At 39.7% G+C, this 20,796-nt stretch overlaps 1 protein-coding gene across 6 annotated transcripts in view; it reads left to right on the top strand.

Annotated features, from left to right (window-relative positions):
* FGD4 (FYVE, RhoGEF and PH domain containing 4) overlaps positions 1-20,796 on the top strand; it is a 114,944-nt gene that overhangs the window by 19,261 nt on the left and 74,887 nt on the right. The window contains exon 1 of one of the 6 annotated variants that reach the window (XM_083820318.1): positions 13,418-13,799. The exons of the other annotated variants lie outside the window; for them this stretch is intronic. Within the exon in view, the coding sequence (XP_083676444.1) occupies positions 13,790-13,799 (10 nt within the window). The 5' untranslated portion in view covers positions 13,418-13,789. Of the gene's footprint in view, positions 1-13,417; positions 13,800-20,796 lie in introns of those variants that run through there. 6 annotated transcript variants of the gene reach the window in all.

Raw genomic sequence — 20,796 nt, 5'->3', positions numbered from 1 at the left:
TGTACAGTTCCCATGGGCTGTTTTTCTGCTTTTTCCTGGGAGGCCAACTTCTAGGAGGTGATCAGAAGAGTTGGCCTGTGACAGTAACCTCTTCTTTATTGTAGCTGTCAAAGCAAGTTTGCCAGGATCAAAGTTGATGAAATGGTTTCTCATAGAAAGGGAGTCTTTGCATAGTGTTTCTTTTGAGGCTATTCTAAATCTGGCTTAAGATGAAGAATGTGTCATTGAGGTGTCTGTCATACTATTTAGTTCCACTGTTACAGGAGAAAGTACTAAAGATGGAGAGCTGTTCATTTTCCCGTAAAAGAGCAGAATGATTACTTTTTCCTTTTGGAGTAAGGTAAATAAAATAGATACCTTTGGGGAATTCCTTTATGAAGAATTTGTAATTCATTGTAATCAGTTTTATTCAGGGTGAGTGCACTGCAGTGAGCAAGAAAAACTACTCAAAAAAACAAGTTCTACTTCTTCAGTTTATCATGCATGTTATGCTTATTAGCATGATTTGGTAGTAATCAAGGATGTTCTCAGAAACTTTTATAGCAGCCTATAAACACAGCTGGTGATACAGTGCAGTACTCCCAGAGCAGCTACGTCCAAAGGAAAACGTCCCTTGCCTCTGCTGACCCCTGGGCCTGCGTTGTTCTTGATAGCTGAATCTATTACTTGCAAGCTTACATTGATGTAGATTTAAAAAAAAAAAAAAAAAAAAAGTTACAGATATTTAAGATATTGTTCTCAGCATTGGGAAAGAAAATGACAATTTAATGGAAAAAGACTTATTGAATGTGACTTTTGTCAGGACTGCTCTAAGTTAATAATTGCAAGATGGTACAGTGACAGACTGCTGATGCTAATGGCGGTCTTTAGATTGTCAGCCTAATCCTGTGGACTTTTAGAACTTACTTGCTTTGATGTTTACAAGATGCCTACATAAACTTGTAGATGTTTGAACTGCTGGTGTGGTGAAATCACTTACAGACATGTATTTATCAATTGCTTTCTGTGTAGACGGCTTATGTTCTGATATTAGCAGAACTTTTTTGTGCTAAAGTTAATTAAGTGGGATCTTGATCTTAATGTGGAGGCTACTCCCAATAAACTTTCTGTGCTCATAGATAAAGTTTATGAATTCAGCCAGGCTGGAGCCACAGGAGAGGTAGTGTCTTTTGCACTGATAACATGACTGAGGAGAGAAGAAGGGATAAGAAGTTGAGCTTTTGACTGCACCAAAGCACTGGGAAAGTCCAAACCAAAGTTGAAAGCTGCAGTTTAGGCTTATTTTTCCTTCTCTGCCTCTCTTTATTTTTTCCTCCTCTCTCTGGTAAATCTTCTTGCAATACTTAACTTGAAGTGTAGCTCGGGCTTTGTTTGGGGAAATGTCAAAGCACAAGTCTTGTATGATTAAAGAATGAGCTATATTGGGTCTGTTTGTACTATATGACACATGAAAGGCCTTATTTAAATTTAGATGCTTCCTGTGCTGCCTTGGTGGAACCATGAAGTCCTTCTCCTTAGATGGGGTTCTGTATGCTTTGAAGTAAGGAGGGAAGACAATGATGCTTTAAACAAGGCATTTGTGTTCTAGTAGAACTTCTGGGAACACAGAGAGAACTGATGTTCTGAGCAACAAATACAATTTTCAAGGGAATATGTTTGCTTAGAAGAAAGTACATTAAGAGTACGTTGCTAATTCCAGTTCTGAAAATTTTATGGAAGCCAGACATAGGGAGCAGAGGGAGTTCAGTAAATCCAAAGAACAAAGCATGGTTGACTGATACATTTATCACTGTTTCTAGATGAAGTGCTGCCTGTTGCCCATTTAAAAACAAGCAAAAAAACCCTTCCTGTCTTCATAAGACTGAAATCAAAGCAACTGCATTCAGAAAATTTAAAAAACAAACAAAAAACTTATTTTGTGCCAATCCTATAGTCACTTGTTTTGTAAGGTTTACCAGATGGGGGATTTCAGAATTCTTAGTAAGAAGCTCCTATTACCAATGTGTTAATTTTGACAAAGGAAAAGCTTGTACAGGAGGGTCCTGCATTGCCCTAGGGGTAATGCTACTTGCAATCTGCAAAGCGGAGCCTTCACATGAGGCTTAAGCATTGCTGTCACCATGCTTCTTCCACACTTGCTTCCATGGACTGCTGGCTGCAGAGTAGAGTTGTTGGTGATGGGTACTGCAAGTTGGATAGAATGAGCGTGTATGCGTGTTTGTTTGTGTGCCTGTATGGGTGGGAGACTGATGATACACAGCCATGCAGAAAGGGAAATGAAGGCATATTGAGGGAGAGTGGACTGGAAGAAGAGAGAATAGAAAACGTTGTGTGTGAGGTGACCGGGTGAGTAGAGTAGGTAAGAAGGTAGACTGTGTGTCTGTTGTCCTTTCATTATAGGACCAATTGTCTCCTTTGCTTGCAATTTGCTTTGGGAGTGAATATATATATATATATGTTCTGCTATGATTAAATTCCGTAGGTAATCTTTGCACACTATTACCAGAACCGAAATGACTGTCTTGTGGACTTCTAACATTCCTGTGTTTCTAGCATATTTATACAGAATGAGAAATACGCCATGTTTGCTTTGTAAAGTGAAGTCCCGAAGAGTTTTGTTTAGAGACTTACAGCCCAGTACCTTTCAGTTTCCATACTTGGCCTCAGTTGTCACCAAGTTTTTCCCCACCCTATTGAAGACTGATGCGTGAAAGCAGCCCACCTGCTGGTTCTTTGGTGCTTCTGATAGACCTCCTGTCCTGCAGGTGGAACAGTGGCACCCTCTCTTGAAAGGTCAGTCTGCTAGGGTGGTTCTGTCAAGAGCTTTGAGACTAAAATGTGAATGATTCTTCAAAGTCAAAAGGTACGAAAAATTAAAACTCTTGTATAGATTCTGGCTCAGGTAAGAACAGATCAGGATTCTTTCTTTAATGATCTGCTTCGGGGCTTGCCAGCCATTGCTTCGTGCAGGGTGCTGGTTGGCTTAAAAGTTATTGTTCTTTCCTGTCTTCCTGGGACTCTTGGAAGTGCTTTTATCTGAGTTGCCTGCCATAATGCATGAAGTCCTAGCCTTGTTCTCCTTTGCCTGCTGCTGTGTCATCTGAGCCTCCCGTGAATTTTCATCCTTTTTTTTAGGATCCTGGCATTGCCTTGAGATAGCTCATGGTCTATTTTCTTTTTTTTCCCTCCATCAAACTGCACCAAAACAGTGAGATCTGTGGAGCAGAAAGACTGTAGTATGTAACACTGTAACTGCAATGCAAAATACTTCTGATGAAATACATTCTTATGTATTGGAGTGATTGTCCTAGGTATTGCAGAGAACAGCTTGTTCCTTTATGAAACTTGTCACTTACTTGATTTGAAAAAGTAAATGTTCCTCAGTAATGGTTTATCTCCCTGTAATAGTCAAAATGAAACCAGTGAGCCAATGGCAGTGTTTGCAATTTGGTTTATTTTTAAAACTTCCTTCTTTTTCTTGAATGTATTCCAGATAACTATGCTTATTTTCATACCTCAGGGAGCTACAGCTGGTGTCTGATAGATACCTCTAAATTAGATAAACCTACTTTCAACTTTCACTCTTTTTGACACTTGAATTTTTAAATGTCATTGGTGTAAATATATGTGTACCAAAGGAAAGCACCGGCTTAGAAACAGTTCGTTTGTCAAGGCTTTTTTTTAAACTGACCTGCACGTAGCAAATATTTTTTAATGTTGAAGTTGTTTTTTTTTTTTTTATGCTCTTGAATGTAGTCAAAATGTACTTATGACAAACCTCTTTGATTGGCTGTTCAGTCTTTAGTATTTTCTCTTTCCTGCTGCGTCCCTTGATACTGTTCTTGAGGGTCAAGAAGGATTTTGAGGTTCCTGTTTTGTGGCCTAGTTTGTTCTGTAAGTAGAAAATTAAATGCGTGGTTGGCAGCTTTTTCAATAGGAAGTGTTTACAGCCTTAGAGATTTGTCTGACCATCACTGAAAGAGACAGCTATGCTGATCACTCTGAAACAGCAACGAACTACAATAACCATGATTTAATTGTTTCTGTTGCGATAATGGTTCAATGCTGTAGTGAACTGTTAGATAGCACTAGAATTCTGCCTTTTCTTTGTTAAGGTTGTATGGTTCCATTTTCTTCACGGTTGTTACATAGGTAAGTTTTTATAACAATACTTGTCGATAGGCACCTAGTCTTCCTGGCAAATAATCACCTTTGATATGGAGTACCCTTCCCCACACACACAGGGTACTGTTCACCCTTGTAACTGCAGAGGAACAAAATTACATCTGCCTGTTCCCTCAAAACTAGTAAATTTCAGATCAGTCAGTTGCTTCTCATTGAAGAGAATGGGCAGCCGAACTTCTGGCTACAATTTAAGCTGGAATAAATATTTCCTGGTTGTTTTGAGTGATTAAAGTAAGTGACAGCTGTTTCTTGGGGGGGTGTTAAAGGACATTATTCTATGCTTGTGGATCTGAATTTCTTCCTGCATCTGTCTTTGCTACACTTTTTCCAGCTGATGCTGTATGTGATGTATTTGAAAACAAGGTGCAGATGTTTTATAATGAATCATTTTGTTTTTGGTTTGCACACCTTTACATCACTTCTTCCTTCGTCATCTGTTTGATGGGTTCCTGTTAAGCTCTCACAAATATCACAAAAGCAATATACTCATCCTTCGCATCGGTTTTGGTATCAGTGCCATGCTTTACAGACAAATTTTTGTTTAAAAAAAATATATGAGAAAAGTCATACTTTATGTTTTAGTTGCAAACATACTGCTATGTGGGAAAAATCTTGTTACTTTTTCTTGGGTAGTTTTTGACTAGATTTAGCTCTTCTAAGTCCTAAAATAGTTGGAAATATGCTCATTATCAATGCTTCTCTAAAAATATTGAGAGCACATTGCTGAGAGCCTTGAACATGAATAATCTTAAAATACTGAGACAAATTTTGTATCTGCTGTCTTACCAGAAGCACTATGCGTTGCCCAGTAAAAATAGATTTGTGATAATATACTAGCAGCAACATTCTCAGTCTAGAAGTACTCTCCTTTGGAATGGGGTGTGCAGATCTGAATTCAGATCAGCACATGGGGCACTGGCAACTCTTTAAGTATGGATGTGAGCAGAAAAAAAAAAGGAACATTGGTTGCATTTTTGGAATAGCTGTTTTCATGCTGAACCTGGGAATTTGCAAGATGAATCTTAACCAAATTCCTGGTATCCTGGAAATTCACGGTCTTCTTCATGGAATTTTTCCTTACAAGGTCAGTATTTGAACTCCCTAATGGCATTTTTCTAATATACTTTTAGAACAGCTTACTCTTTAAACTTGGCAGAGGCAGGCAGCTGCAGCCCTAAAATGATCCTTGGCAGTTGACTGCTGCTTTCCCCAGCTGGCAAGTTTTCCTGTTGTTTTCCTTTTCCCTTTTGTGTCAGCCAGTTGATGATATTTGTTTGTTCTCTAATGGAGAAACAGTTTCCTCCATCCAATATTAGAACAAAGTCTGATTTTTATTTTGATTTCTGGGTCACTTTTTTTCTCATGTAGCTGCTTAAAAACACCACGTGTGCCATCCGGAATTGTGTGTGTGTTTTCCTTGGTTTATATTCCTTGTTTTAAAATATCTGAACAACCTCAAGTAGTTAATGATTGTTTTCTCCTTGTATCTTCATAGCCAGTGGGATTATTAAAGCTATGGTTACCTGCAGAGAAGTCTGCACAAAGAGTGAAGGAATAAGTTGAGGACAAAAAACCAAACAACAAAGAAAAACAACCTCATTGCAGAGCTGAAGAATTTGAACTTAGATTTCTTAAGGTAATTCAGTAACTTACTGTCAGGCTGTTCTCTTTTGTCGTGGAGTTTTGGCATTTTAAATTCACCATGCAGATGATAACACAGTAATTCCTTCATTAATTCCTATTTGGATTACAGTGTTTCCTAGTTCTTCTCATGGATAGCTTTTTGTTTTCTTGGTTCAGAGCATCACTAAGATGAGTGCAGATTTTTGTAAACTGCACTCTTGAATGTGAGGAGGACACAGTGGTGTGGTGAACTTTCTTCTTTATAAAGGATTAATATGTCCTATGCTACACTTCAGTTTTTAATGGACCTCATTTATCTCACAGAATGTGAAGCCGCCTGTCTGAATTGACAGATTTACTAAACTAACTTCTAAATGTTTTCTATGCTACGGTCTTGATCATCTATGACCTCATGTTTAGGCTTAATCTTTCTGTTGCCCCAGGGTAGTTATCATAAAAGTTATTTATCCCTGCCCTACGTAAACTATTTAAAAATTAATATTTAGACATAAGCAAAAAATTCCATGTCACTGAAGAAGAGTGCAGAAGTCATTTTTTTTCAGAGGTATGAACTGCATTGTTTTGTGAAGTATCTTAGCAGTTGTCTATTTATGTCACGTGGTATTCCAGAGAAATTGCTTATGACTTCAGCTAAGGTCCAAGGTTGTGGTGGTGCATGTCATCCATGGAACTTCTCTGCAAACTTATTTTCTGCAAATAATAATATATTGGTATTGTCATTGTTTAGGTTTTCCTGCTTCCTCCTGTTCCCTACCCCTTTCACCACTGAATAAAAGTCAAAGACCCCAAACATAAAATGTCAATTTGACATTTAGTGTGTCCATACTTTTTTCATGCAAATAGTTGTGCAATGCTTTTGTACAACAAAAATGTAAAAATCCTTGCCCTTCTATAAGGTTACTGATATCCAGCTCCTCAGTGTACCCTTTGGGAAAGAAACCCACCAAAGCAGTTTTGCAAGGTTCTTCTTGGCTCTTTCTTGTTTGTTTTCTTTCTGTCCTATACACAAACAGTTCAGGGCAGGAAAAGGCTTAAGAAACACAAGAAACTCAGCAGATGAAGTGTAATAGGTAACAATCACTGTTGATGTTATTATTATATTTTAAATAATATTCAGAGTAAAGTAATTTAGGATTATATTGTGGTATTTGAGTTTGGAGGAGGAGCCACCTTATCCTGCTGTGCTTATATTTCATGAAATATTGTTCTTTGGGTAGGGACAAGGTGGTAAGAGTGATTCTGGGGAGATTCTGGCTCCCAAAGCAATTTCAGTCATTCTCTGGAAGACACTGTTCAGATGATAGGCTAGCCAGTTTACAGATACTGCCTGGAAGACAGGAAAACAGTAATTCCTTTTTCCTGGATTAATTCTGGGGCTGACGCTGTTCCATCTTAATGACAATTAACTAGCTGGACAATGGGAAGGAGGGCATCCTCAGCAAGTTTGTGGATGATGTTGAATGGAGGCAGAGTAGTCGATACGAGTAGGGTAGGGATCCTGTTCAGAAGGACCTTGTCAGGCTGGACAGATGGATTGGCAGAAATCTCCTGCAGGCCATCATGGGCAAATAAAAATGTTAGTACCTGGTATGGATCATCTCTGGACAATAAGACAGGCTGGTGGTTGGAGAGCAGCACTGTGGAAAAATATGTGGGGAACTGGTGAAGAAGTTGTATGTGAGTCAGTAGTGTGCCCTTGTGGTGAGACAGAACCAACTGTGTTAGGTCAAGTAAAGTGGTTATTACAGTGATGGCTCTGTACCTATCAAACCAAACCTGGAGCACTGTGTCTGTTTTTGGGCTCCCTGGTGCAAGGAAGGTACTGTGAAACTGGAGCAAGTCCAGTGGAAGGCCCTGAGGTTATAAAGGCTGAAGCATATGACATACTAGCTCAATACAACTGGATTTGTCCAGAAGAGAGACATCTACAGTGTTATTTTTTACTATTTTTTGACCCCTAATGGGGGTGTATGGAGATAACAGAGACAGCAGACACAACTGCAGCTAAGGAAGTTTTAACTGCACATGGCGGTGGGAAATTTGGCATCAGAGTAGTGAAATGCTGAAATGGGTGCCCATAACGAGCAGATACTTGGAAGTCAATTGGGAAGGCCTCGAGCAATTTGATCTAAGCTGGTTCTACTCTGAGCAGGGCATTGGACCAGATGACCTTTGAGGTTCCTTCACAACTAAATTACTTCACAAACTGAGGTAGGGGAGGGAGGGACTTGAACCAGATGGGGTCTGACAACATTTCTTTGATCAACTGTTGTGATTTGGAGGTGGGCTTATCAGAGTATAGACGCCTGAATGCTTGGCTGAAAATATAAATGACCCCCAAAATACAGTAGTTTTCAATCTTTTTTTTTTTTATTTAACTGCATTCAATAATACGCACTGGCACATAGAAGAGTGACTTGTCTTACATATGCAGGACAATAAGAACACATCTTACAGGAGAGGCTGTACTGAAAGTGCGTGCATACCGAGATAGTCTTTGTCATTGCTGTTTTATTGTAAACATGAATTAATTGTGACTGCCTCCTACAGGAAAGAAAGAAGCACGAACTTCTGTGTCTTGCATAGCAAAAGAAACCGTACAGAGTGTTGTGGTAATATTTCAAGCTCTCTCTAGTCCGGCACCTTAGCTGCACAAAACTTTCCTCCTCCTCCCCTTTCCACATCCTCATTTTGTAGGGAAGTTATTCAATTATATATTCATTGAATATATCATACAATAGATGCTACTATACTTTGAGAGGCCTTCCTTCATCTTCTGGTTACTGTGATAGTCTGTACTGAAGGAAACATAGTTTGAATATAACATTCCTTCTTGAACAGTCATTTTTCCTTCTAGGTATCCTAGAAGGAAAGGTACATAAAATAAAATGCCAGAGAAGATGATAATGTGCTCTATGAGCCAGATCTTGCAAAAGGGGATTCCTCAAATGCAAGCAGCAAATGCTCATGTCAGTTATTTGGTGTCAGTTATTTAGTTATTTAGATTTTTGAATTGATTGCCCAACTTCAGGCATCTGCTTTGAAAGTGTTTTGTGAGAATATCACCACACAGATAAGTAATTTAGGTTCTGGAAGAGCTAAAAAGTCATCCTTTTTCCCCACCTGCCATCTCCATCCTGGTCATGGTAATTGATAGAAAGGATCAACAATCTATTTCTGACAAATGTCTAAGGCATATTGCAATACCATAAATCTGTGCAAGGCTCATGCAGAAAAGATTAAAGAAATCCTTGGAAAAGGCAAAACCAACTTTTTTCTTTGTGTGGTTTGTAGAGGCTTTATTATTAATAAAGGTGTGAGTGTAGAACATGGTGCTCTTCTAGGCTGTAGTATTTCTTTATGGGTGTAACTGATTTCAAAGTAATAGCGAGGATGAGCTGAACCATAGAAAGAGTAGGAAGCAGCTAAAGAGTAAGTAGCAGTGTTGGCACTCTAAAATAGTGAGTCAGAGCCATGGGGGAACAAAACTTTGACAAGAGTAAAGAGTTTTTGAGGTAGTTCAGCTCTGTGGACTATTTTCAGTTTTCTTGGCTCTTTCTGCATGAAAATGTTGTGTGCTATGACTGATTAATATAATTTACCTTTTTAAATCAAATGGATGCATACAGAATGTACAAGTGTAAGGACAGTCAGACACCGGCAACCTGATGTGACTTGAACGTGATTGCTAGGAACTGTGCAGGGCCTGGCTTGTTTACAGACACCTTCCTCCCCACCCTCACTTCCCAAAAAAAAAGCAGCAACAAGAGCAAAACAAACAAACAAACAAACAAAAAAACCACAAACTAACATCCTCTGAAATAAAAGCAAACTTCCTGGACTTATGAGCATGTCTGTGTTCTCCAGCTCCTCTTTTCCTTTACTTTCCTTGATTGCAAATTGAGGTGGACTGTATGAAGTTCATTTGTTACCAGAAATTCATGGGTTTTTTCTTCTTATTGGCTATTCTACTGAAATTGGATGCTGAGTAGATGAGTCTAAAATTCTGCCAAGCCACTGTTTCCAGAATACCTTGTCTCCTAGTTGTGAAGTAGTGTATAAAACAACAGAAAAAGGGAATATTCATTCATCTTGGTTGCTTATTCAAAAAAAAAAAAAGGCTTATTGAATATAATTAAACTTGGCTATTGTTCTGTCTCTGGAAATGGGAGAGACTGTGGTGTGAACATAGCAACAATTCTCGGAACGCTCACACCATTTTTGCTTGTTTTCAGTTAGCATTTGGTAGTCTTCCTAAAATACAGTTCCTTAGCACACTTTAGCTTCAATATTGAGTGAAGATGTATGCTGTTGAAGGGGGAAGGGAAAATAGCAAGGATGTTTACCATCATGTACTGCACTTACGTAGGCTTACTGTGTATCCCTAAGAGAACTTCTCAGATCTTTCTGCTCCCAAATCTAAACAACGTAATCCCCCAAATCTCCAGAAATTTCTGAGGAAGACAGTATGGCTTCTTGTGGTTTACGGTGTCCTCATAGTCTAAATAACTATGACTGGAGTCTTTCAGCTATTACTTTAGCATTTCCTGAGTTCTTGGTGACAACAAAATAGTTGCATTTTCCTTTTCGAAATAAAATATTGAGTAGTCTCTCTCTCCAGTCAGTGAGCAACAGAGGTGTTTCTGCCAGCTGCTGCTTTATAGGAAGGTGGCAAATGCATAGAATGTATATTATGTGCAGAGGAACACACGGTCAGTTTGGCAGTGTCTCCCACTGCTTCTAAATTATGTGGAGTCAAATGAAGTATTTATGTCCATTTTTAGCATCGCTTTTGATAAATCCCAAATGTAGATGCCTCTGGTCTGACTCTGTCTTAAATTTGGATGTGCTAAATCTTCCTCTGAATTGAGGAGTAGATGCATTTTGGAGATTACTTGCTTTCAATCATGTAAGACTGAACTAAAAATCTATTCTGGGGTTTCCTTTCTGTCAGTTCTGTAGCTTCCAGGTATGAACGTCACAACTTATTAAAGTCTTTACTTGTTACAGAATAGATTGACTGATTAATAACTCAATCTGAAACGCATTAGATGAGAGATTTCTCTATACTGTGTACCATCATAGTACGGGATTACCTTAAAATTACATGATGATGGTTTACCGAAGCAATAGAAATAGGAGGAGACAGAAAAATTGCTGTTATAGGGTGCAGCCTTAATCATTATTTGTTTGTTAAAGTTATATTAAGCCTTCTATAAAATAATAAAAGTTAAAATGTATGGCAGTGTAACATATGATATAATGCTGTTATATTCTAGGTAATCATGGTCTGGATGAATAAGTGCTCTTTGTAGACTGTCAGATGCAGTCACTCCTTTTGTTGATGATAGCAATCACTCTTAATCATTACAGGGCTTAAATCAAATGTAACCCTGCAAAACGAAAAGCAGAATTTTATGGTGGTTTCTTTAATTTCTGTTCAGATACAACTTCTTCCTGCAATTTCAGGTTATAGAAAGAAATAGAATATAAAAATTCACTGTCTGCTGTTAAAGTAGGAGGAGATTAGTAGAACAAACATGACCAAAACCGTGGCTATAATTCATACAGAACTTTTAATGACTAGCTACAGGGCTTGAAGGTTAGGAGGGTTTCTGGGTGAAATAGTGGATGGTGTTGAAGATGATGATGTTTAAACTCCAATTTGACTGGGAATGCTGAGGATCTTAGCTCAGCCAGTAGCAGGAGAAAATGGTTGACTTATGTTAGTACCATCAGATGGCTTTCTTAGTGAAGGCCTGTTAATAGACAATTCACAAATTCACCAGCTGAACTGTCTGGCTGCACTGTGTTATTGTTTCTCTTCTGTTAGACTGAGGTAGGTGTAGTGCATGCATGTGATGATGTAGCGTTGTCATAGCCATCTTCCTGGGATGGACTAAGCATACTCAGTGTGCTTCAGGACTGAGCACTAGATTCTGTGGTCTCCTAAAATTTCATCCATTCGTGTATTTCCTTAGTTATCTTATGTGCTGATCATAAAATGACAATTTTCTGAAATCCAAGTTTTCATACTTCATAAAGCAATAGTGCAGTACACACATGCTCAGAATGTTGTTTTAGCTGATAGTTCTTTCTGTTTTCAAAAACGAATTTGAGAAGATGGTACTCTAGTGGATGTTACTAGAGTCTTCTTATTTCAGCCTTTTCTGAAGTGCTCTGTTTTGTGGGGACCCTTACCATGTAGGGGGGAATTCCTTTTTGCAAACCTTTATCCATTTGGTTCTCTTCTTTACTGTACGGTAAAACCTCCCCTGGTGCAACTTGAGGCCGTTCCCTCTAGTCCTATCACTAATTATCTGCGAGAAGAGACCGACCCCCAGCTCCCCACAACTTCCTATCAGGGAGTTGTAGAGAGCATCAAGGTCTCCCCTGAGCCTCCTCATCTTCAGACTAAACAACCCCAGTTCTCTCAGCCACTCCTCACAGGACTTGTGTTCCAGTCCCTTCACCTGATTCATAGCCCTTCTCTGGGCACGTTCCAGAGCCTTGATGTCCTTCTTGTACTGAGGGGCCCAAAGCTGAACACAGCACTTGAGGTGTGGCCTCACCAGAGCAAAGTACAGAGGGACAATGACTTCCCTGGTCCTGCTGGCTACTCTGTTCCTGATACAAGCCAGGATGCCATTGGCCTTCTTGGCCACCTGGGCACACTGCCGGCTCATGTTCAGGTGAGTATCGACTAGCACCCCTAGATCCTTTTCCTCTGCACAGCCTTCCAGCCACTCTGGCCCAAGCCTGTAGCATTGCATGAGGTTGTTGTGACCAAAGTGCAGGACCCGGCACTTAGCCATGTTGAACCTCATCCCATTGGCCTCTGCCCATTGATCCAACCCATCCAGGTCCCTCTGCAGGGTCTTCCTACCCTCCGGCAGATCAATACTTCCCCAGGTAGGTGTCATCTGCAAACTTACTGAGGGTGCACTCAATTCCTTCATCCAAGTCATCAATAAAGTTATAAAGAGGATGAGCCCCAAGACCAACCCCTGGAGAACACCACTGGTGACTGGTTGCCAGCTGGATTTCACACTGTTCACCACTACTCCCCTGGCCCAGCCATCAAGCCAGTTTTTAACCCAGCAAAGACTGTACCTGTCCAAGCCATGGGCTGCCAACTTCTCCAGGTGAATACTGTGGGAGACTGTGTCAAAGGCCTAGGTAGATTACATCAATAGGCTTTTCCTCATCCACCAAGAGTGTTACCTGGTCATAGAAGGAGATGAGGTTGGTCAGGCAGCACTTGTCTTTCACAAACCCATGCTGGCTGGGCCTGAAATGAAAAATGAAAGAGCGCTAAATGCAACTTACATGATTGTCATATTTATGAGTTTTCTGATACTGAAAGATAATAACTTACTGCTAGACATGATACTACTATGACAACAGTAGTGAGACTATAAGTGGAAGCAGCTTATACAAATCCTTTCTCTGTATTTATTTGGGTGTTTATAGTTCTTCACAATCTAAAACACAGAACCCCTTACACACAGAGTGACAGTCATTTTGCATAGCCAGAGTTGTCCATCACTTTCTTAATAAATGAGGGCTCTTAAACTCTTCAAGATGCAATTAGACTGTAACTCAGATAATGTGGGATAGAACATAGCTATAGGATTCTACTTATTGGCAGTACTGAGGCAAGTGAATCTTAACCTGTAAGGATTTTTTTTCTTTTTAAAGAAACATTTGCTCTGACTTATGTGCCCACTCGCACAATCTGCTGTTAGTCTGTTAGTGTGTGTTGAAATATTTCTTGTTGCGTGTTTCCTGGGATATGTCAGTGAGTTATGAAATCCAGAGCTTCCTTTTTTTATATAAGTTGATAATGCTTGTTCTAAGCCCAGTTTAAAGACTGCCTCCTAGATGGGCAGAGTTACTTGCACCAAAACATTGGAATGTAAGGAGTTCTGTTCATGGTAATGGCGTTCCAATATAAGGCATGGGTAGCTGTAAGTAGACTTCTCTTTTTGCCTTTTTGTTTTTTCCTTTTTGTTTTTAATAGCTCACTCTTTTTGATGTGAATTACTGACCTGGGGGATAGTCTCTGAAATATCTGAAAGTAAAGATATACATAGCTTTCTCATCCTGGCCTGTAGCTGATATTGGATCTCTCTTGAAGCATTGTAGGACAGCAGGAGTCAAATAGGATCTGTTCTAGCCTGTGATCAAGCTTCTCCTTGTAGGAGTGTGTTTTGTAGCCTAGGCGTAGTTTTTCTGCTAATAACAAGAAGAATGCTTGTTTCTCGCTGTCACTGAGGAAGGAGAAGTAATCTGTCAGTGTCCGAGGGCTTTGAAAACTGGGGCAGTTGCTCTGAATTGAACTCTCATCGCATGGATGAGCAGCAACGGAAGCAGAACATGAGAGCACTGATCAAAGGCAGCTATCACTGCAGTGAGAAGTAGAACCTCGTGACCTTCCTCACAGCACACGATGGGTTTCTGTTCAAATTTGAGCCTATTTTCTGTCACTTTTCTGCCTTTTCCTTCCTATTTTTCTGTCACACGCAGTCTGGGATTAGTGATGTTTGATGTGGGTGTGGGATTGGGGGATGAATGCTACTTCAGCCCACCCACATCATTAGCTAGCAGTGCATCACCAAGTAGTCTCTTCTCTCAAACCTGAAATTTAGATAATACTTGTACCTACGGTGTGCCTATATTCTAGCTGTTTAAAATGTAAACATAAGCTGAATAAAGAGTATTTCACTGTAGTGTACATATATAATGTATATGCATAGATATACATACGCAACATTTGCACTATTTTGTATTACTTGAGGGACATAGAGATGCTGTTAAATATTCATCCACTTTGTAGTGGATGGTCTTTTGACCCAATGAGCTCATCAGTGTTTATAGCAAAGACAGTAAATGAAACTTTTGAGCTAAAAAGTTTTGATTCCAAAAATTTTTTTAGTGTGCAAGGTCAGTTTATTAGTTCTGTTCTGTATGTATCGGTATCAGTCACTATTAATTTCTTGGAATGTATAGGGGGTTTGGGGTTTGGAATCTTTGTTTATATGTACATCTTGATAGATTTTGTTCATTTTTTTTTCTGTATCCTTATGTGTACTGAGAACTTTTGCATTAATGACGAATTATAAGAAGTCTAGATTTTTCAAGGAATGGGAGTGACCTGTGTGCCAATATCCTTTCTTTCCCCACATTATAGCAAATGAATAAAATCCCTGAAAGCTATTGCTCCCTCTTTGTTGTACTATATGTCAGTAGTAAAAGTACAAACCTCCATGATATCCTTGTCTCAAGCAAAATGCTGTACAGTAGTAAGCTATACTAAACCTATTACTTATATTGAAAATAATCTGAAAGAGATGACCTGTGTTTTCTTGCTGTGTGCTTTTAATGCTCTATATCTGTCATGGGTCTGCCTGGATGGAAACCCCAGCAGTGATCAAGACCCCCCAGTATTCTTCAGACTTGTTTATGTAGTCTCTTCCAAAACCTTCACTTCTTTTTTTTTTCTTCCAGCTGCAGAGTTGGTTGCTCATCCTTTTGGGAAGGGGTAGACTGCATTGGGAGTTTTGAGCCGTTGACACACATACAAAATAAAACCACAGGAATATTTTGGGTGACAGCAGTGTAATGTGTACTTGCTGTCAGCCTAAGCAGTACTGTAAAACAGGGTTGCTTTTTAAAAAAAAAAACAAAAAAAAACCAAACAAACAAACTCACTTGTGTAAGCTGGTATGGGATGTGGGTGGAATTTTTGGCATTCGGTGGTGTGGCTGTGGCAGCTACCAGTAAATCCTGCACTGCTGGTTTTCCTTGTGCTGGCAATGGAGCTGATCCCTGTGGGCTGGGATGGGACAGGGGACTCAGGACGTTCTCCGCCACGGCCTGAGTAAGTACCACAGCGGGTTTCCTAGGCAGCTGCCTGATATGTTGATCCGCTGGAGGAGCTTCAGGCGATGGAAAAGGAAGGTGTTTTTGTAAAAACTAATCTGGTGCTTTGTCAGAGGACTGTTATGGATGGCTCGGAGAAGTGTTTGTGTTGGATCTAGCACAGGTGTTTCTCAATCTTAGAAGCCTGTGACAGATCAGTGCCTGATGAGTTTGGAGAGGAATTTGAATGGAATCAAAGTGTATTATATGAATGCGTCTGCTAAATGCATTTTAAGATATTTTGTTTCCCTGGGTTCTTTGCCACTAATAGGTTAGACACCTGTAATGGGCTAAGGCATGAGGGTGCTGAGGCAATATTTAGTGCAGCTCGAGCACCACTGCTCCAGCTGTACCTCAGATTGCCTCTGTGAAGCATCAGCTGAAGTTCTGCAGTTACGACGACTTATTTTCTTCCCAAGTTTAATTTCTAAAGAGCAAGAATAAGTTTTGGCGGGACTTTTCCAAGCCACAGCAGCCCAGCTGTCCTCTGGTTCCCATCCAGGCTTCTCAGAAGCTCTTCAGTAAAGCCTAAGGAGAGAGGAAGGTCCCATGGCCATGCTTCCCACCCATGTGCTACTTGCATGTCTGTTCTGCTTTCACTGGGATCTTAACTGGTAAATAAAGAACATCGGGCAGAACCCCTGGGGTCAGCTGCTCCCCCAGAGCTGGTTTTAGTCCCACGTTGCTCAGAACCCTGTCCAAAGAGCCGCCTGTGATCTCTCTTCGAGCCTTGCATGTCTGAGCTTTGGCTGGCTTGGTTGTCAGACACTGAATGTGTCAAACCAGAAGGCTGCTGCTTTTCCATGGAAACGCTTTATGCAATTGCAGAAATAATCAGGCATGTTTGCTGGTTGCTGTGCCCTGTTGTTGGACCCTTCCAGACACCAAATTGAATTGTCTTACCTTGATAAACTGAGTTTTCAGCAAAAATCCAGTGCTGCTTTTGTCGTTCCTCTTGCTTTTTTTTTTTTTTGAATGCAGATGGATTGGAAAGTGTTAGTGTCAGTTTATTCTGTTGTTGTAATGTAAGTCCCTTGATGTTGTCTGTCCCTTTTCCCCTCTGTTCATGTACGTCTTGCAAAACAAGCTCCAGACCTCTTGCTTCTGGGTACCACCAGTATGAGCTGTCTCATGCCTTCTGTGTGCTAGGCCTGAGCTGCTGTGTCCTCTTCAGGGAGGCTGTGCTATTGTATGTTCTCCTTAAAAACTCTCGCTTGCACTGCTTTCTACTGTTGATATTAAAAAAAAAAAAAAATAATCATTGTTTATAGAACCAAACTTATTAAAGTAACTGTTGCTTTGTGCTTAGCAATTTCCAAGAAATTGTTCTAATCTCAGACTTTTGGGTTGGCAAGTGGATTTTTTTTTGATTGGCTTTTTAAATTATTATTTCTTAATTGGCTTTCTATAAATCATATCTATAGATATGATTTGCTGTTGGCTTTAAAGAAAAAAGCCAACATCCGTCCCTACAGGCATATTACTAAATTGAAGACACAACTGATACAGCTCGGTGGGAGAGGTGCCTTAAAGTATTCAGAAACTAAAGTACTTGCAGATAATGGAATAAGTGTTTCAGTGTATTGGGCTGGTGCTGCTCTTAGGTGTTTGGAGACATAACAGTGGAAGTCGTGACTTTTCTTCTTCCGTAAAAAAAAAAAAAAAAAAAAAATTTCCTAAGTTGAAAGCTGTGCTGTAGGACAGCCTATGAAGGAATAATAACTTTCAGGCTTGCATACCAAATGCTTGTGGGTCACTAAGATGGCCTAGCGTGAGCTCTGTCCATGTTTCTTTGTTGTCCTTTAATGATAGCTGCCAAAAATAAACATCCACATAAACAGCTGTTGTAACCTTTGGAAGAATGATTTGCTGCAGAGACTGGAGACGGTCCATGTCACTGAACTGGTGAGAAGGAGTTAGCTTGTCTTCCTATTGTGAATCCTGCTTTTATAAGCAGTAACAGTTTGGAAGGGAAATGTTTATCACTCAAAACACTTAATCAAATAGTGGTCTTAACAACAAAAACAGTTGCTGCCTCTTCTCTCATCTCCAACATGTGCAGCTCCAAGTCTGTGGAGCACGGTGTGAGAAAAGAGGAAACTCAATAGTCTTGCTGCTTTTGTGACTTTCAGGAAGCATGTGCTGACTGGAAACCATGGGGTCTGGAAACACTTGGGAAGTAAGGGGAGTGTTTTATATCTGTAGAGGTGCTGCTGAGAAAGTACTTGCTGTCAGCAAGGTTTAATTCATTGCTTTCCTTCTGCAAAGTACAGTGGTACAATTTGGGAAGAGAGCCAATTGAGATAGGATTGGAAGAGCATCACTGTTGCACAAAGGAATCTTAAAGGACCAGTGTGGGAGCCTTACCCCTTCTATGTTGATCACCAAAAATGCTGAATCTTGGAAGTTTTTATATTGTAGATGAGTAAAAAGAAAACTTGTGAATTTTGGCCCTTACAATTGCTTACACGCATAATTTTTTTATACTCTTAAAAAGTTAGACATCCTACTTCCCTTAAAGTGAACTTCCTCAATACTATATGCTGTCAAGTTAAAAGAAATGTATATATGTTATGTTGAAGGTATTACTCAACGATAATATACCAGACTTACCACTTACTATACCATTGAGTTTTTTCACAAAAGGTATTCCTCCTCTTTTGAAGCAAGTGTGAGAATTTAAAGTATGCTTATGCCTTTTAAAGTTATATGTTACATTCTGGTATGTTGGATAGTTGGTTTTTTTCCTCACCAAAGTTACAAATGTTCATGAAATGCACAGCTGTATCCCCCTGTTTAGAACATTAATTATAAAATTAAGTTCACATTGAAGAGTTAAAAAATTATCTTTCTTTTCAGAAACAGGTGATAGTGGATCAATGGTCTATTGTAGTGTTTTATCTCTGGCACTAACTTACGTTGACACCACTGCCAGGACTTACAGGGTGTTTTTAGTAAAACTGTAAAAACAGGTATGAGAAATGGGCAAAAGTTCAAAACCAAGCACGTGTGAGGCCTGCTGTTGGTTACCTAAATGCAGTGGTTCGCTTTATAAATACAGCTTTTAGGTCTTCCACAGAGAATGGAGACTAACACCTGTTAAATATTTTTCTCAGGTTAATAACATACATTATTCTAAACTCATGTGATTGATTTTGGATTAATAGGTTTTCCTCAGTCAAAAAAAATCCTATTTAAATAACATACAGTTCTAAAATCCAGTTTGAGTCTCAGTCAACTTCAGTAAAATACCAAAGTTTCCATCTATCAGATGGCGTCTGGGACTGGAAAAAGCTGAAGTGTACATGGCGTCATCATTATAAAAGACACTCCCTTTATGGGATACCCTTCAATGAAATAAATTCAGGACACAGGATGTCAATATGTTGCTCATTTTTCATTGACGCATTCTGACTAAAACCAATTTATTACTGAACTCTGGCCCAGATGGGGCTAAAGAATAAAGGGAGATGGGTATGTTTCCTTTCCATCCTCCCATTTCTCCTCAAAAGCATTCTGAATGTGCTGTTTTCCTGTCTCTATTTCAAGCAGTTTAAATTAAATATTTGTCAAATATGCAGAGGGTTCTTTTTAATATTGCTGCATGTAACTTACCTATTGCTTCTACCAAGATTTATAGTGCCCCCTATTACCTTTTTTGTGATGAGCATTGCGTTTAGCTTGTTAAAACTGTTTAAAATTAGACTTAAGAATTAAAAAAAAATTAAGTGGATATTGACTGTTGTTGCCCTCTATTCTGCTAGCAATCCTTCTGTGGTGAGTACAACTAGTACTTGTAGAAGTACAGCTTGAGAAATTATGTCAGTGTCTGGAATGGGTTTTCTGACGCCCAAGTTGTTTGCAGTATTTCAGTAATGATTTTTTTAAGCAGTCAGAATTAACATAAATCTAAAAAAAATACTTTGCATGAGGTCTCTCCTTAAGGAAAAAAGACTAAAACTGAACTGGAACCTCGGTAATTTTGAAGTCAGTGTGTTTGCCAAGAACTGAAATTGCTACATTTTATTTTTCCAGAAATGCATAAATACATAAAATAGACAAATATATAAAACTCTTTTTTTGAGCCATGTTCTTTACTTTTAAGAGAAAAAGCGAGAAATGTTACGCGTTTCATAACGCTTAAACACTGAAAAGTTTTTATTATTAATATTTGGCAAATTAAATAGGAAATTGGCTTCCTTCCTTACATTATTTTACCTTTGTTGGCAGTGGATGAGTAGGATTGGTGCCCATACTTGATCAAGATGTTTTTGGTGATGTAAAAATGGCTTATTTAGAAGCAGAAAATGCATTGAGAGGTTTTTCTTCCATCTTTGACAACGTGAGAGTAAATGAAAAGTGACATGCACAGCCCCGAGCGCACACCGTGGTGCCGGGAGGAGGTGGGACCAGCGGGTGGGAAGGAACGGTGTGAGGCACAATGATCTGATAGCCCTGGGGTGGGAGTTGGCAGACCCAGGTTTTCTTCCTCGTCTGTCACCTGTGAGTGGTGTGAGTCCCTTCCCAAGGCTGGGTGCTGTTTGGCTGCCAGGCTTGGCTTGGCTGTGGGGATGGCCCCGTGGGTGGGTGCAACACCTCACCAGTGGGGCTCTGGCCCCGATCATCGGAGAGGCTTCCAGCACTAGCCATGTAGTAGTGGGGTCTCTTATCAGTGTAAGAAAAACTTAACTGCGCTTGTGAAACAAAACTACCTTCCTTACGCAGTGAGGCAGAGGGAAACTGAAAATTTAAAGGGGGAAGAAAATCATTGACATCTGCTTGGAGTCACCCACAGGAACAGATGAGCTTCTTTGTGATGGGGGATTCTGGTGCAGGGTTTTGTGTCCTTCTGTAGGAACCAGTGCTGCCCTGCAGGACCAGCTACAAGATCAAAGGTGTCATTAGGGGAGAAATGAAACCATTTTCTTTTCCTCAAAAGAGTAACTTGCCAGGCCTAAGTTAGCATGTAGGAACTTGAAGTCCAAATTTGGCAGTTTTAAATAAAGTTACCCACAGACTTTTGACGCACTGTTAGTCATATGC

The sequence above is a fragment of the Anser anser genome (genome assembly GCF_964211835.1).
Source record: "Anser anser genome assembly, chromosome: 1".
In the NCBI taxonomy this organism is placed as follows: domain Eukaryota; kingdom Metazoa; phylum Chordata; class Aves; order Anseriformes; family Anatidae; genus Anser; species Anser anser.
The sequence above is the reverse complement of the archived record's forward strand: the minus strand, read 5'-3'. Positions and strand labels throughout refer to the sequence as shown.